Source organism: Falco punctatus (genome assembly GCF_963210335.1).
Source record: "Falco punctatus genome assembly, chromosome: 8".
Lineage (NCBI taxonomy): Eukaryota > Metazoa > Chordata > Aves > Falconiformes > Falconidae > Falco > Falco punctatus.
In genome coordinates this window covers 32,405,174-32,420,326 of record NC_137588.1, presented here as the reverse complement: position 1 = coordinate 32,420,326, position 15,153 = coordinate 32,405,174, and the positions used below count along the sequence as shown (strand labels likewise).

General features: G+C 43.5%; 2 protein-coding genes across 2 annotated transcripts in view; one reads left to right on the top strand and one right to left on the bottom strand.

The window, feature by feature from the left end:
- Nucleotides 1-15,132, top strand: part of MUC13 (mucin 13, cell surface associated) — a 39,993-nt gene extending 24,861 nt beyond the window's left edge. Inside the window, exons 13-17 of the mRNA XM_080399220.1 lie at nt 385-499; nt 1,646-1,683; nt 3,776-3,863; nt 4,876-5,089; nt 5,910-15,132. Coding sequence (XP_080255346.1) covers nt 385-499; nt 1,646-1,683; nt 3,776-3,863; nt 4,876-5,089; nt 5,910-5,960 — 506 coding nt within the window. The 3' untranslated portion in view covers nt 5,961-15,132. The remainder of the gene's footprint in view (nt 1-384; nt 500-1,645; nt 1,684-3,775; nt 3,864-4,875; nt 5,090-5,909) is intronic.
- LOC308068497 (TGF-beta receptor type-2-like) overlaps nt 1-15,153 on the bottom strand; it is a 310,921-nt gene that overhangs the window by 293,967 nt on the left and 1,801 nt on the right. The gene's annotated exons all lie outside the window — the stretch shown is intronic.

Sequence of the window (15,153 nt, the reverse complement as noted above, 5' to 3'; positions counted from 1 at the left end):
TTGTAGGCCTTTGTGGCCCCTAACCTAAACCTGATACAGTTTTAGATCAGCTGCAACACAAATCATCTGTTGTGAGACCAAACTGCAGGTCATTGCCTGCCTATGTAAGATGCAGCTTAGCCAGATTTCCATTCTGATGAAGCTGGATGGTTTTAAACAAAGCCTGTTTACTTCTGCTTTTGTCCTTTTGTATTTCAGTTTCTGTTCTATATATGTATAGCCCTAAAAAAGCCATTCTGGTGCTTTGAAGCACTACAAAGTTGTGTGTGTTTACAGTGCAACAAACAAAAAAGGAAGGGGGTGGGGTGGTGGAGGATTTTCCCCAATGTTGATTTGGGGGCTATTTGCAATTCACTCTGTATTTTTTTCCCTTTGAAAATACAGTTTGCAGTAAAGACTGTTCTGCAGAAGAAAACGAGTACTGTGTAAAAGAAGAAAATGGTGTTCCAACATGCAAATGCAAGCCTGATTTTGAAAAGAAGGATCAAAAATGTGTGCCGTGAGTACTCAGCTCTTTCTTGAGTTCCTGTGTTCTAGGCAGAGATAGGGATGAAGAACATCTAACACTGGGTCACCCTCAATCTAGACAAACAGGCTGCAGCAATGTGAACCAGAGAGGTGCCTAAGCTGGTTAGCAGGTGGACAAATTCCCCTGGTGTCACCAGTTATGGCATTTTAACTACTTGGCATTAGCTGTTGGTGTGCACTCATAATATCTCAGAGGAAAGTCAAAGAGATCCAAGGTCATCTGTGTGGCTCACAGATGTGAAAAGGATAAACTACTTCATGCTTATTTTGTGGGTTCCCCACATGAATGTAAACTATTTCTTCAGAGTAATTGAGCCATAGGCACTGGTATGATGAAGTGTTTAGTAAGCAATGCACATTACAGCAAGTATTCCCTCAAACCTCTGGGATGTTTCCACTGATATCAGTGGAGACTCTGTTTCCAGATAACTTTCAGACCTATGTTATTTCATCTTGGTTTTCTCTGTGGGTATTTCTGTCAGTTCAGGATAACAGAACAGAGCAGTGTTATTTGCTGGTGAAGTTGAGCAATTGGCTGGTGTTGCTTTGCTCCCACGGATAAGTAGAGGGACCTTACTCCCCATATCAATTAATTCAGCTCTTTTTGCTGAATTATTGCTGCTACATGCTCAACACTTCTTACCATAAAGTCAATATATTTTAAATATAAGAAACTAGTATGAGAGGAAGATAAAGATCTGCCAGTCCTTACATTGAGACTTTTGATAAAGATGGTGGGTAGCAGTACCAAGTGGCTCAGAGGTATAGGGCTTAGTTCTTTGGAGAAATTAGGTGCTTTTAACATTTTTCAGGCTAAGAACCTGAAACTCTGAGTGCCCAGCTCACCAACGAGTCTGAAAAATCTCAGATTGTTTTACTCTACTAATGAAACTAAAGAATTCAATATTAAGACAGCATTACAGAGGAAACCTGTAACTAACACACCCTGTGAAGAAATTGCTGATAAAAGGTGGAAATATACTGTTGTTTTGAATCATAGCATCATAGAATGGTTTGGGTTGGAAGGGACCTTAAAGATCATCTGCTTCATGACATTGTTTCTTTTCTTTCTTTCCTTTTTTTTTTTTTTTTTTTTTTTTCCTTTTCTCTCATGTAGTTGTCCTATAGGCTACTCTGGGGAGAACTGCGAAGACAGTAAGTACAAGATTTTCTGATTTTCAATTATAGCATGGAAAAATACCCAGTAATGTTTAATCTGCCTGCAATAATGAAAATAACAAGTAGCAGCCTTTAGTGGTGCCACCGTCCTGTATTGATAGCAGGAAAACGTTAAAAAAAAATGAGTGAAATTCCACTGTTGTGGAAAATCCTTCTTGAAACTTGTGTTCAGACAGACAGTAGCATTTCCTCTAATGACCTCTGCATTAAGCGAAGTAGTTTTTAGTCAAACACAGAAAAGCATTTAGTCCTCATCTAAAGACATGCACTGCTGAACTCAGCACCACTAATGGATTAGTTTCTCCTGCAATTAATCACTCTCCCTATTAAAACAACAGTGGTTACTCTCATTTGAAATGTTTCTGCTTTAATGTCCAACCACTGGTTTTCCTTTGTGATTTACCTTGCAAGCACTGCATACTATCTAGTACTCTACACCGGTGAAGAGATGATGGCCCCGACTGTGTATTCCCCTAACCGTAATCATGCGGACAAGCTAACCAGATGGGCCTTCCAAACTGTTTTCCCTCTCCCCAGTTAATTTTGCAGCTGTTCACTGCACCTTCACCGGTTTCCACCACCACACAGATTAGGAGAGGATATTAGTCATGTCTTCTAATGTTTGCATGTGCCTAAACTCAGAACATCTAATACAGTGAAAGGCATGCTGGAAAACAAACAGCTATGGTTCTTCACTTCTCACAACTCCTTTGGCTTTATTCAAGGAAAAGGTATATTTTCATGTGGCTGTTCAGAGTCTCACACTGCTGCATTCTTAAACACACATTTAACATACCTGTGTCTGCAGTTATGAGATCTTCAAGGGTTTTCTTCTGGTTTTGCCTAAAAGTTTTGGAGACTGGCTAGTGGTAGTTGTTGTGCAGCACAGTGAATGTGCCCAGGTGTAAATGTTTGGCAGGAAGGATGTTTTTCATCATATGGAACATGTTTTTTGAGAGAAAGTTTTGGGGATTTTAAGGCCTTTTTCATAAAGCAAAAGAAAACGCTAAATTGGCACAAAATCAACACATTGTGAATTTAAACACAAATTTGGGACTTGCTAATAATAAACTCCATTAATAGCCTCATCTTCTCCATGTGGCACTCGGTGGGTACTGATGTAAAAAGTTTGCTGAACAATAATCAAGGATCTTTTACACATGCTTGGCATAATGTTCTTTCAAGAAATCATATGCCCTGTTGTCCGTCGTATGTCCCTATGATTCAGTGTGCTGGATGGTTCTGCTGGTAACAGCACAGTTGGTGGTTTCGTATTGTGTATCTCCAGTACAGGCATTCAGTCTATTAAATGGCAAACTCACAAATCCAGACTGGGATCTTCAAGTAGGTACCACCAGTAAGGCTGGGTAGCTCAAGAGACTGTCTTACTCTGCACACCCTTGTCTTGAAATTGTGCCCTGTAGGATACAATTCTGGGTTTTTTTTGTTTTTTTTTTTTTTCTTACCGTGGCTACACAGAGCTAAGACTATGTTTAAGCAATTCCATTCACTGTTGAAGGAAGATATACAGACTCCACATCTTCCTCAGTCACGCTTGTTCTCCAGCAAGATCAGTGAAAACTAATTTTCCTTCCAAATATTTATTCATGTATGGGATATTTAGGCAGTGTTCATAATGCCACATAAGAGACACCTGAAATCAGTGTGCCTTATGTGCTTAGGGCAGGGAAGAGCCTATTTAACACCTAACTACACATTTTAGCAGCAATACTGTTTCAAACAACTCCTACACCCTCCAGTTGTTCCTGTCTTTCAGCTAATAACTATGTGTGAAGCCACACAGTGGATGGGATTAGACACCTGAGCTGGGATCAAAATAGCCATCCAGAAGAGACAGTCTTTAATGCCCATCAATTCCCTAATGCACATTTTTCTGTGTCCGCAGACAGTTGTACTGAGACAGCACCAGGAGACTGGGAAATGAATAATAATATTTTTCTTTCTTTCTGTCTTCATAAGAGGACAGGGACAGGACTTGGTTTTCAATATTTACCATGAGTTTTCAATTAATGCTACTTGTTTGGTTTTGTTTTGTTTTTTTCCCCAGATAGTGAACTCATCCTTATAATAGTGGGTACAGTGTTGGGAGCCGTTATCCTATGTTTAGTGATAGCGATCTCTGTTGTTTCAGTAAGGTAAGAGTATTTCTTACAATTGAATAGAAGCTGCATCACTGCATGTTTGTAGGGAACTAAACAGAAATTTAGGTAGGGGCAGAGCTGTGAATGTGGTTGTATGCCTAGTTGGGCAGACAAGTTAATTTAAGTCATGTAGCCATTGGAATATGGTTTTGCTGGTGTGCTCTTCCCAGAAGTATTTATTTTCTGGTTCTGAATTCAACTATGAAAGCTTTAGCCAAGTCTTCAAAACATAGATCCTGACCCATTAATCCTAATCCTGCTCTAGCCAGTACTGACATGGCATCTGGATGAGACTGAAGAATCAGAGACTGATATCAGAAGACTCTGTGGCCCAAATTCAGACCTGGCATGCCTCTTTCAGCTCGATACAGGTGGCATTTCCAGCCAAGAGTCTCTTTAAGTTTTCTGTTCCCTGTGTACTGGCAAAATCCCAATTGCAGTTACACCTCCTCGCTTCTTTCCACATGATAAGTGTAGAAGCACTCAAGTAGCTTCTCTGCCTTTGCTCTCCGTGCTGTCCAGGTAAAGATGCCTACAAGACCACCTATAGCAGGCATAGCTTGGCAACAGGTGCACCAGCTGGTGCTGAGTGTGTGTGATGGATGGACTTGTGATCACAGACAGTTCAAATGCATCATTTGGGTGTCCAGCTTTGGCTGCAGGCACAAGGGCAACTTTTCTTCATTTCTGCCTCTGAATAGATGGTTGGAGCTATTGGTGGTTAAGGAAACTCCTTCACTCTAGGAACTAGTTGGAAGAGGCCAAAGTCCCTTTCCACCTCTCCTAGCAACTTAGCCCCACCTGTGATAAGACATGTCAAACTTTGTACTCTATCATTGATAACGAGGGTTTTGCAGTAAGTATGCTAGAAAAATCTGTTCATGTTTCAGAACAGGACCGAGCATTCAAAATAAGGTGGGAGTGGACAACTCAGTAAGTTGGACTTAGTAAGACACACTAAAAGGTCTTTTAAAACCTCCTTTTGTTTTTTTCATTTCCTCTGAAGAGCCAGACACAAACAAGATCCAGAGAAGAAAAGCCTGATAAAGTCAGGATATTCCAAAAAAAATACCTTTGATGCTGATGATAGACAGACCACGATGTTCCCCAGAGTCCAGACAACTTCTGGCCATGCGAACCCAGGGTACCAGCCAAACAACCCCTATGAGATGCGTTCTGCAAATAGAAGACGTTTTCCAGAGAGGGATTATGATGATTTGGTAAGTTTCACACAGGCCTACAGGAATTATGTTCCTGAACTGTAGCATTGTGGGCTACAGATGCTGTTGGAACCTAAACTCCACTGTGTCCATTCTCCCTTGATCTAGAAGGCCAAAGTGATATAAAGGCACCCAAACAACAGCAGCTGCAGCTGAAAAAAATTCCCCTAACACAGAGATCAGCATTTATCTTATGAAGACCTTTCTAAAGCCCCAGTAGTCATCCTCAAGTCACAGGAGGGATATGTGAGAAGCAAGGGTCAAAGCAACAGTCTGGTTGCCCAGCACTCTTCTGTGTCATAAGACATTTGTCTGCATCAAGCAAACACATCCCTCAGCACAGGTGCATGCAAGCGCCACAGGCTGTTGCAGCCTGTGCTTTGTGCCAGCTGTAGTGCTGCATCGGTGCTTCCAGTTGCAGCCTCATGCAAGATTCAGTCAGCTTAAGCTGGCACAGCTGCCCAGAGGGACGGTGTCCTCCCACCTGCTCTGCCACTGCCTAGCTCACAGAAACCAGATGTTTAGGGAAAAAAAACCCCAACAACCAGCTTCTAAAAAGCTGCCACTTAGGAGAAGAAGAACATCTGTTTAGGTAGCTGGTTGATCAGATTCATGTGGATTTTGGCATATCCAATGTCCCAAAGATGCCCAGTTTTCACTGGTGAAAATCTGCCTGTTGGGTTTTCCCTGAGGGCTGGCGTGTCAGACAGAGAGGGCTGTCGTGTGCAGTGTGCTCCATGCCGAACTAGTCTGAGAAAGGAGCTTTCACACCCAGAGCTACTCTTTATTTCTTTTCTTTTCTTGTCCAAATTCTCTATAGTACGAAGTATCACGGGAGCCTGAGGGCTTTAGGATGCAGAGCAGATACTGAGTGACCAGAGCGGTAGAAGGATGGATGACAACTGCGACAATGGGTCAGACCGAAGAGTTTCACAGCCTCTCACCAATGCAGTTACTTCAGCAGAAGAGACAACAAAGTCCATAACCCCAGACACTGTGAAGATTTTCTAAAGGAAGACCCTTGCTTGAAAGAAAACTTGGATAACTCTAAAATAAGGGAAAAATGAAACAGAGGGTAGGGAGACAAAGAGGACTTTTAAAAGAACCAGTGGACCTCAATACACATTAGACACTTTTCAGGAGGGTCAGTACTTTGACAAGAAAGTGAGTGTAGACATGGTACCAGGATCTTAACCCTGTTGTTTTTTAACTCTTCTGGAAGATAGTCCAGGCAATATGTGCTGCTGAAAAATGTGACCACCCAGAGCTTTGCCTGTATTTGTGTTCACTCTGTTTCAGCTGCAGGCAGCCCGCGTGGCTTTGGGCAGGGCAAAACTGTGTTTCATAAGAACCTAACCTGTTTTCCTTTACTATATCAGATAGTCTTTTTCCCTCCTCAACCCCTCAGTATTTCCTATCTAAAAGCATTCTGTTCAGATCTCTGCTGATATGCGTTGTGTGAGACAATGGTACTTGCCTGACCTTTTACACAGCCTTCCTTCCCAATACAATGACAAGAAACAGTATCGTCAAACAAACACTACTGTTCTCCATCTTGCACACTACATTGATTTTACATTCTCAGCTCCTGTGGAAAGTGTTAGCTTTTTTTTTTTTTTTTTTTTTTCTCTCCTTTACACTCTTTAAGTTTAGATTGAATGATCTTAGGGTTGTGGGTTTTCTTTATTTCTAATATACACTTAATAAACCTGTCTGTAAAAGAATTCACATTTTACCATACTTTACTAAGTGTGCATTATCTATTGACTAGCAATAACATTTCCTTATATATATATAATATATATTCACAAATATGTACATATATTTATAGGTTAAGTTCTTTTAAAGCATTGTTTAATTCCATGTTATATTTTGTGGTTTGGTTTTTATATATCCAGATTAACTTTTCCCATTAAACTTTATTGTTTCTCAGTACCAAGTCTTTCTTACGTTGCTGCACAGTGGTATAATTGGGGTTTTTTTTACAATTCCAGAGACTATTTTATATTAAAACTTGTACAGAGTTTAAAGGCAAGTGCACACAGACTGGTTGCATCAGCACCCAGCGTTCACTCAGAGGTTCCAATCAAAAGTATCATTAAATCATAAGGAAGCTAAAATGTTTATTGTTGTAAGGCTGACAACAATTTTCTGTGATTGTTTTCGGTGGGAACTGTGTAGTTAGTGCAGCTGGCTCTCCTTTGAAAATGTGGGACAAGCTGCTTTCTGTGATGGCAGCTTTGTGCATATGGGTCTGTTAATGTCACACAGCTGAAAACCAAGTGTCAATGGTAAGTTTAGGAGTCAGTGGTAGAGAACACCATATGTGGCTGTAGAGGTTACAAGGATGTGCATGCAGATGGGTTGTTCCAGTGCTTTCAGTGATCAAAACTAGCTCCTGCTCACCAGTTATGGTCCAAAACTAGCAATTAAATGGTTCTGATCTTTCTCAGGTGGCTTCTCTAGCAAAAGAAGACAGACCTTGCTTTCTCTGAACTGCCTGGAATAAGCAGTAGTTCAGAAAAAGCCTGGTGAGAAAAGGTGCAATTTTCTCTCTGTTGTTTTCCTGGGGTTTCGCTGTTTGTTTCTTCTAGTTGTCTCCTGTCCCCTCTGCTGCTGTCACTGGCTGCAGAGCATCTGCTGTTAGCAGGTGTCTGTAGGAGGCCAGGCCTCCACTCTTTGTGAGCATCTCAACGTGCACAAGATGACTTCTACTCCATGTGAGCACGGCTAGCTGGATTTAGCTATTCAGGACACTTATTCAAAGAATGGTGGAGATTTGGTCCTATTTTCTTGACTTTTCCTCTGAGAGTACTCACCTGTAAGGAGCCAAGCAAGGCATGGTGGCTACCCTTAGCCCCAGAGATGGACAGGCCCTATCCTTCCTCCAGCTAGAAAATCCCTACAAGGGGGACCAGCTCCCTTTCCCAACAGTTTCACTGATGTGTGGCCCCCCATGCCTGCTGCCCCCTCCTTTTTTACTTTGAGCCCTGTGGATCCCCACCATTTCCTGGGCAAAGGAGATGCCTCCCTGCTTCTATTCCCTCTGCTGAATCCTTTCCTTTTCCCCTTTTTTTCTGAATTTTTTAGCAGCAGGAAGAGGTTCTGCTGCCAGCAGAACACTCTGGGGAGTCTGCAGTGGGGTGAGACACTGAAAAGTGTGTGGGATACATGCAGAACAAATGGCAAGAAGTCATGATGCTCAGACTTTTACTTTGTTCAGCTGGCTGCTTTTGCTCAGATACCCCCTCCCGCCCTTCTTTCTATGGCAGACTGAAAACTAGGGCTATATGAAATCCAATAAAAAGATTTCTCTGCATCAGGAGCAATAGCCCATGCATCATGGTCTTTCACTGAGGTAAATTGCCTGGTTCCATCAGCTTAGTGGAGACGATCCTTAAAACACATGTAAGAGTAGCCTGCTACAGAGGCACATGAAACGGCTTTTAAGTGTTATCTCTTCTTCTTTTGCAAAGCAATAGGGGTTGGAAATGCAGGTGAAAGCTCAATGATAAACAGAACTTTAATGCGGTAAAACTTTATTGAATGTGATATCTAGTCATTTGTTGTCATTGAGAATAAAAGCAGCAAAAATAGTCAGGTGTCTGCGTCATTTCACTGCAGAGGAATTTTCATTGCTCTAGTTCAAAGCTAATTTCTGCAACTGCAACCAGTTCTCATTTAGCCTGTGCTGGGGAGGGGCTATCAGATACTACTGTAAGCCTACTACTATTTAGCATTTCAAAGGCTGCTACAGCTATTTTATCTGGACTGAAATTCTCTACCGAAAGGGCAAACTCTCAGATGTTTCTCTTCTGTTTGGCTATTAGCAACCCGTGATTCTGTTGGGAAATGTGATCATGGAAAACAGCTCTTTGTGGTGTTTTATGACTGCTGCTGCTTGGCTCATGCTTTGTTTCAGCTGCCCATCCTTCAAAATCCAACTGGGCATGGGAGAGGGAGCTGAGTGAGACCTTTACCCGTCAGTGTGAGAGTGGACATGACTGCAGCAGGGTGAGAGGCTTCAGGGAGCTGCCACCACTTGTTTCGCATCCTGGGAACTGACGCATTCATCTGCCACCCCTGTGAGCAGAGGACTGTCATTTGGCAACTGCAAGGTCATTAATACTATTTTTTCCCAGTTTTTCACCCTGCACCCTTTGTATTTTTTTTTTCATAGCCTAATGATGCTGCCTGTTTCAAAGCCTTATGTCTGATATTTGCAGATAGAGCAGCTTTGCTTATTAAAGGTTCCCACGAGGATTAAATTGACTTCTCCCTGGTTTTGGGGTGTGAGCTGAAGATACTGATTTTTGCAGCAACTAGTCAAAAAAACCCCAAACCTAACCCTAGAACCCAAAGTGGTCTACGAACAGGGAAACCCATAAAACATGTCAGGTCACAGCTAAACAGGAAATGAACAGGTCTAAAAATAAGAATCTGTAAATTGCCTTGCAAAGGATGCTCTAACTGCTGATAAAAAGCTCTTTAAATATATCAAAGCCACAAAGACAGCTAGGAAATCGGTGTGAATGCTGATGACAAGGATTTAAAAGGGGCAGATGGGGAAGATGAAGATGTGGTAGAGAAGTTCAGTGATTTCTTTATGGTTGTTTTTATAGCTGAAGCTGTTGGGGAGCTTCCCACATCTGTCACACTCTGCAGTGGGTCAGCTGAAGGAGCCAGAGCAATCAGAAGTAAAAAAGTAACATGGAGTAAAGAGGTAGTAGGAGTAAAGTAAGTGACATAACTAGGTAACAGGAGGTATAAGGTTGAATAGATAAAGTGGTTGTTAATAAGGGACCAGGATCAAGTGATGCTGATCCAGGGGATCCAAAGGAGTGGCACAGCCCAGTGGTACTGGGGGCTGCAGTACCCAGCTGTGTTCCCAGGCACAGTCACCCACCACACCCCTTAGGCTCACTGGGACACACTAAGCCATCATTGATGGGTGTCCAAAGCCATTGACTTAGGGTGACAGCCAAACACCCACCAGAATTTGGGGGTATGCAAAGCTAAAGGAGGTCAGTGTAAAGCAGAGAGAAAAAAATAAAAATACAGGCACAAGTGTTGAACTTGCTGCCATAGAGAGCTGCGGACGCTGTATCTGCAAGTTCAAAAAAAGGTTAGGCAAATGCGAGGGTGCAAATGCATAAAAAAGATGTACCCTCTAAAAACAGGATAAGAAAGTGGGGGTGCTAAAGAAAGGGGCTGAAAAACGAGCCAGGCCCCCAAGGTAGCCTCTCCTGTTGCAGCCCCTGGAGCAAAGCCTGGGGGCTGGATGTACAGCCTGGGCCAGCGGGACATTTCTCATCTTCTGAACTCATTGACCTGCTTTATTCAAGGCAGCATGGGCTGGAAAGGTGATACCTGGGGTGTGTGTACATAGCATGTCTTGCATACTCTAATTATGCCCAGGCTGTTCATAAACTGTGGAGAGGCAGAGTAAGGTGCTGTACACTGGCCTCTTCACTGTTTATGTAAAAACAGGCTCATAAAAGAAACGAGGAAAAATTATTGCAAGCAGATAACTAAAAAAAATGCAAAATGCTTCCTGCTTTCTATCTTGAAAGGTGCTGCCTTTCACACACAAGCTCCAAGGAGCAATCTCTTGAGAGCAGTCTGTCCCTCTCCAGGAAAAGCAAACTAAGACCAACAGCTCCCACCCTCCCTCTTCTGGTGGCAGTAAAACAGCTTGCAAAGGCGCTGTGCCCCACCTGTCCCCAGTCCCCAGGCGGTGTCTTCCATGGCACCCACCAAGGTGGGCAACATCAAGGGGAGAGGAGAGAAAATACCTGTCCAGCTGCTGGCCCAAACATGGCAGAGATTTCCCCAGGGGAGCTGGGAGACTTGCAGGGCCAGACAAGGTGGAAAAGGGAAAACAGTACACTGAGAGGAATAGGAAGTTTTGCCCAGGGCTCCAGAGAGGATTGCTAGAGGGACCAGCATTGGTTTTGGTGGACATCTATGGCAACCGAGCATTTTCTTCCTTTTCATTGCCTGTTCTGAAAGTAATACCTTTGGTAACGTCCTGACAGACCTTTGTCCCAGCTGGTTTCCTAGTTCTGTCATTGCTTTGTCAGTCAGCTTTCTAAAATGACATTAACACCTTCCCAGAGCAATGTCCATCATGTCTCAGTGGGGCGGGGAGGGCAAGGAAAGGTCTCAGCCCTCCCGAGATGGCTCACCAAGACCCTCACAAGTGTCATTGCTGCCTGCCCCATGCCCACTGACATGAGCCTGGTTAAACATTAGGGAATCTCTGCCTCTCCTTTAGTCACAGATAGCTGGGTGTAGCTGGGGAAGAAACTCTGCCACATAAATGAGACTTTGGAAAAAAAGGCTTTCTCTGAATTCTTTTATCCATAGAAATCCTTTTATGGGATAAATCAGTCAAAAATTTGAAAAAAAAAAGTTTCCTACCTGGGACAGTCAATAAATTCAAGACGTTATTATAGTGCTAAGGTACCTAATGCCCTCTCAAGTAGAGGAATGTTTAAACTGGTGAAAATCAGGGGTCAAGTCCAGGCAGGTATTTCTGTGCCTGACTTGTACCGACATTAATGGGAATAAGGGTCCTCGGGGAGGAACCGTGGACCTGGGCTTATATATCATTCCTATAAATGAAACAGGGCTTGTGTTGCACTGTGTGTAACAGTATGTCATTATTCTTTTCAAAACAAGGTCTTTCCTTGTAGGCTTTTCATAATTTCTCAACTGTTTTGTCCTTCCAAGGCTGGTGTGAACAGATTCTGCAGCAAGCTCATGCTGGGCAGAAACCGTTTGCCAGAAAAATAAGCAAAAAATGGAGTCCAGTGATCTATTTCAGATAGTGATTAAATAGCCAAGTGTCAACTGAGATTTGAAAAAGCTGCATGGGCATTGAGAGGCCCAAACCACACAGATCCAGGGTGAATTTCTTGGAAAGCTGTTTGTACCTCCAGAGCACTCTGCTTGCCCAGGCACTTGGGACCTGGGATTTTACTCTATTCAGTGGGAATTTTGCCAGAAGTTTGAGTGGAGCTAAGCCTAGCTGGCTTTATCCGCTGGCATATTAAATCATATTTAATGATCCTTTCCCCCACATGCACGCATACAGAGGGAATCTCTTTGGGCTTTTCATTTACAAGAAACCTTTTGCTAGATGCACCCGGTAAATACCCTTGGCTTTTGTGGCTCTCCCGGACTACTAATCAAAATGGGTCCAGTTTATTTGAGGCAAGATGTGCAGAAAGAAAGGATATTTCTTAATCCACTATGCAAGGCTGTGGGGTCGGGCCGTCAGGCTGTCAAACCCTCTCCCTGCTCCCTCCTCCCTCCTCTGCGACTTGGCAGGGTCCCGGGCCACAAGGTGGAGCTGGCTCTTCACAGTTGCAGGAAAAGCCACACGAGAAGCAAAATCTTGTAATGAGCACATTTTAATTGGGGCTAACCATTAACATAGACCACAGGCAGGTTTCCAGTGAGCGCCTAATTTTTAACCCTTTCCTGTGCAACAGCCTTGGGCATCCCCATACCTGCCCCTCTGACTGCATGCTTCTTAACTCTGGGGATCAGGGTGTATTTTTCAGGGTGGCTCGTGGTTGGAGACATCCATCACCCCTTTCAGTTCAGCATGTCAGTGAGCCCCTCCTGAAAATAGTTGCTCAGGCAGCCAGGTGCCCCCAGCCTGCTCTGAGAGCTGCAGGGACACTAAAATTTACCAGGTTTGGTGTGGCTCCATCACCACTGTTTGAAGGACTTGAGTTTATGTACCTTAGAGGCATGAGGAAAATCTCCCCTGTGTACCTCCCTACTCTCCAGCCCAGTAGCTCCAGGCATGGACTTGCTTAGAGATTTATTCTGAATCTTGCCTTTTTTTTCATGTAGGAGAGGGCTCAAACTTGGCAAGGCAAATTTAGGTGCCGTTCTCTGCTTCCCAGCAGTGTTGCAATGCTGCTTCTCAGCAGGTCAGTAGCAGTAGCATTGCTTTAGAGTAGCTGAGAACAGAGATTCATGATCAGATGGTGAAAACATATTTTTATAGCTGGCAGCAGCAACATGAACTGCATCTGTAGCTGGGAGGATAGCACGTAATGTGTAAGAAAGGATGAAATTCACGATTGTCATTTTTTGGCATGCAATAGTTGACTATTGCTGACAAGGATTTTGTGTGAATTGGAATTCTTTTGTAGCTTCCACAGAAAAAGCAGGAGGCAAACTTTTTCCATGGCTGTGAAAACCCTGGGAGCCAGATCTGTGGGCTGGTTTGGGGGGGAGGCAGTGTGGGGACGGCAAAGCTGCACAGCGTCCACAGCGTATGCCTCTGCACTCCCACTTCCCACCTCAGCGCAGCCAGGGCAGCCCAGCAAACAGCATGATGAGGAACTGTAAAGGAGGAGAAAGTGTTTTCCTAATACAAGAACAGTTTGTGACGTGGTAGAGGTCCTCAAGTTTCAAATAAGTTTGCCTTTTATTTCATATCCCTGATCCTATGCCCCAACTTGTCCCTAGCTCCCCAAAACTCCTTTTCATTAAAACCATAAATCAGCCCAGCTTGATCATCATCTAGGTTCCAGTTTTGCCCATCTTTTGTTGTATGGAGAGCTGTTTGGACTGAAGGACTGAGGGACATTCAGGACTTGCTGTGTGCCAGCAGTGCCTGAGGCCAGGCTGCATCTGAATTCCTCTTCCAGCCATCACTGGCTTCACTGTGACTTCTGGAAATGGGTAATCTTGGCTGTCTTAGCTGGTCTTTCTGGCACACTAGAGAGCTGTGCCTGAGATCCCATGGCTTCTGAACTTACTGCAGATATGGTAATTGTATGAGTTTTATTCAATAATGAGGTTATAATGAGTTATATCCAATAATGAGGTTATAATGAGTTATATCCAGTCAGAAGATGTCTCTTCCAGCTGGAGCTGCTAGTAAGTAGCAACCCTAAACTTATGTCACAGTCTAGAAATGGGAGAAAGTTGGAGATGTCTCAGGATTTTACTGCAGGATCAAGGCAATATTTTGTGGAAGGTTACGGCAGAGGTGGAGTGTCACCCTGAATCAGGCTGCGGCCGTGGGCTGGGGCCCTGGCACTGGCATTTTGCTCAGTCTGGTGCAGAAAGAGGAGTTGTTGAAAATCTAGCACCTCTTCAGTGCCATGGCAGACATCTAAAAGTGACTCAGATGCTTTTATCCACTCTTCCTGCCACAAGGAAGATAATGATGATGAAAACCTACCTTTAAAACACCCAAAGTATCCCTGATAAAGCATTTTATTTGTTTTGACTGATAATAAAAAAGTCAAATAACTAGCTTACAATTTCATCACTTGCAAATGCGTGCCTAGGTCAGATTACACTGAGTTTATGTCCTGCTTTGACCATAGCTTTAAAATGCAAGTGATAAGAAAGCAAGCACAAAGATCAGGTCTTCCCAACCTGGGGTTTTTCCTCTTTCTGTTCCAGCAGAACTGTGCAATGATATTCAAAACCCAAGCTCAAGGCCTTCTGCGGCACCTAAACATTTAAGGGAACCAGAGGGATCTCAGTCCCATGGGCAAGGTGATCCTCAACAATGGCATTTTGAGGACAGAAGAGATGATGGTCAAGGCAGAAAAGACACAGCAGTGATAGCTGTTCCTGGAGATCAACAGTGCCTTTGTTGCAGGTCAACCTTTCACAGTCACCAGGAGATAGAGCCCTTCCTTGAGTTCCCATCCCAAAACTGTGGTGCTGCTTTAAACTCATCTTCTACTGGTTTGTATGATCTCTTTGTCCTTAATAATCTCATTAACACATGGGCACAAAAAGCATTTTTTCCCAGTCCTTTATTCAGCACAAAGGAATCTCAGGAGGAAGATGAAAGGCTTATTTGGTTTCATATATGGAGGAAATCTTCTCAGGCATCTACTCTCACTCCGTCCTCCCGGACTCCAGAAAAGCAGACAGCACACAGCAGTCCAACACCATCATCACCAGCAAGCAGGAAGGATTTATACAAACACCCTCTCTGGGGACCTCATTTCAGGCCATACATTACCTTTCCTGATGCTTCACTCCTTGCTCCATGGCCCACCTCATGGACACAA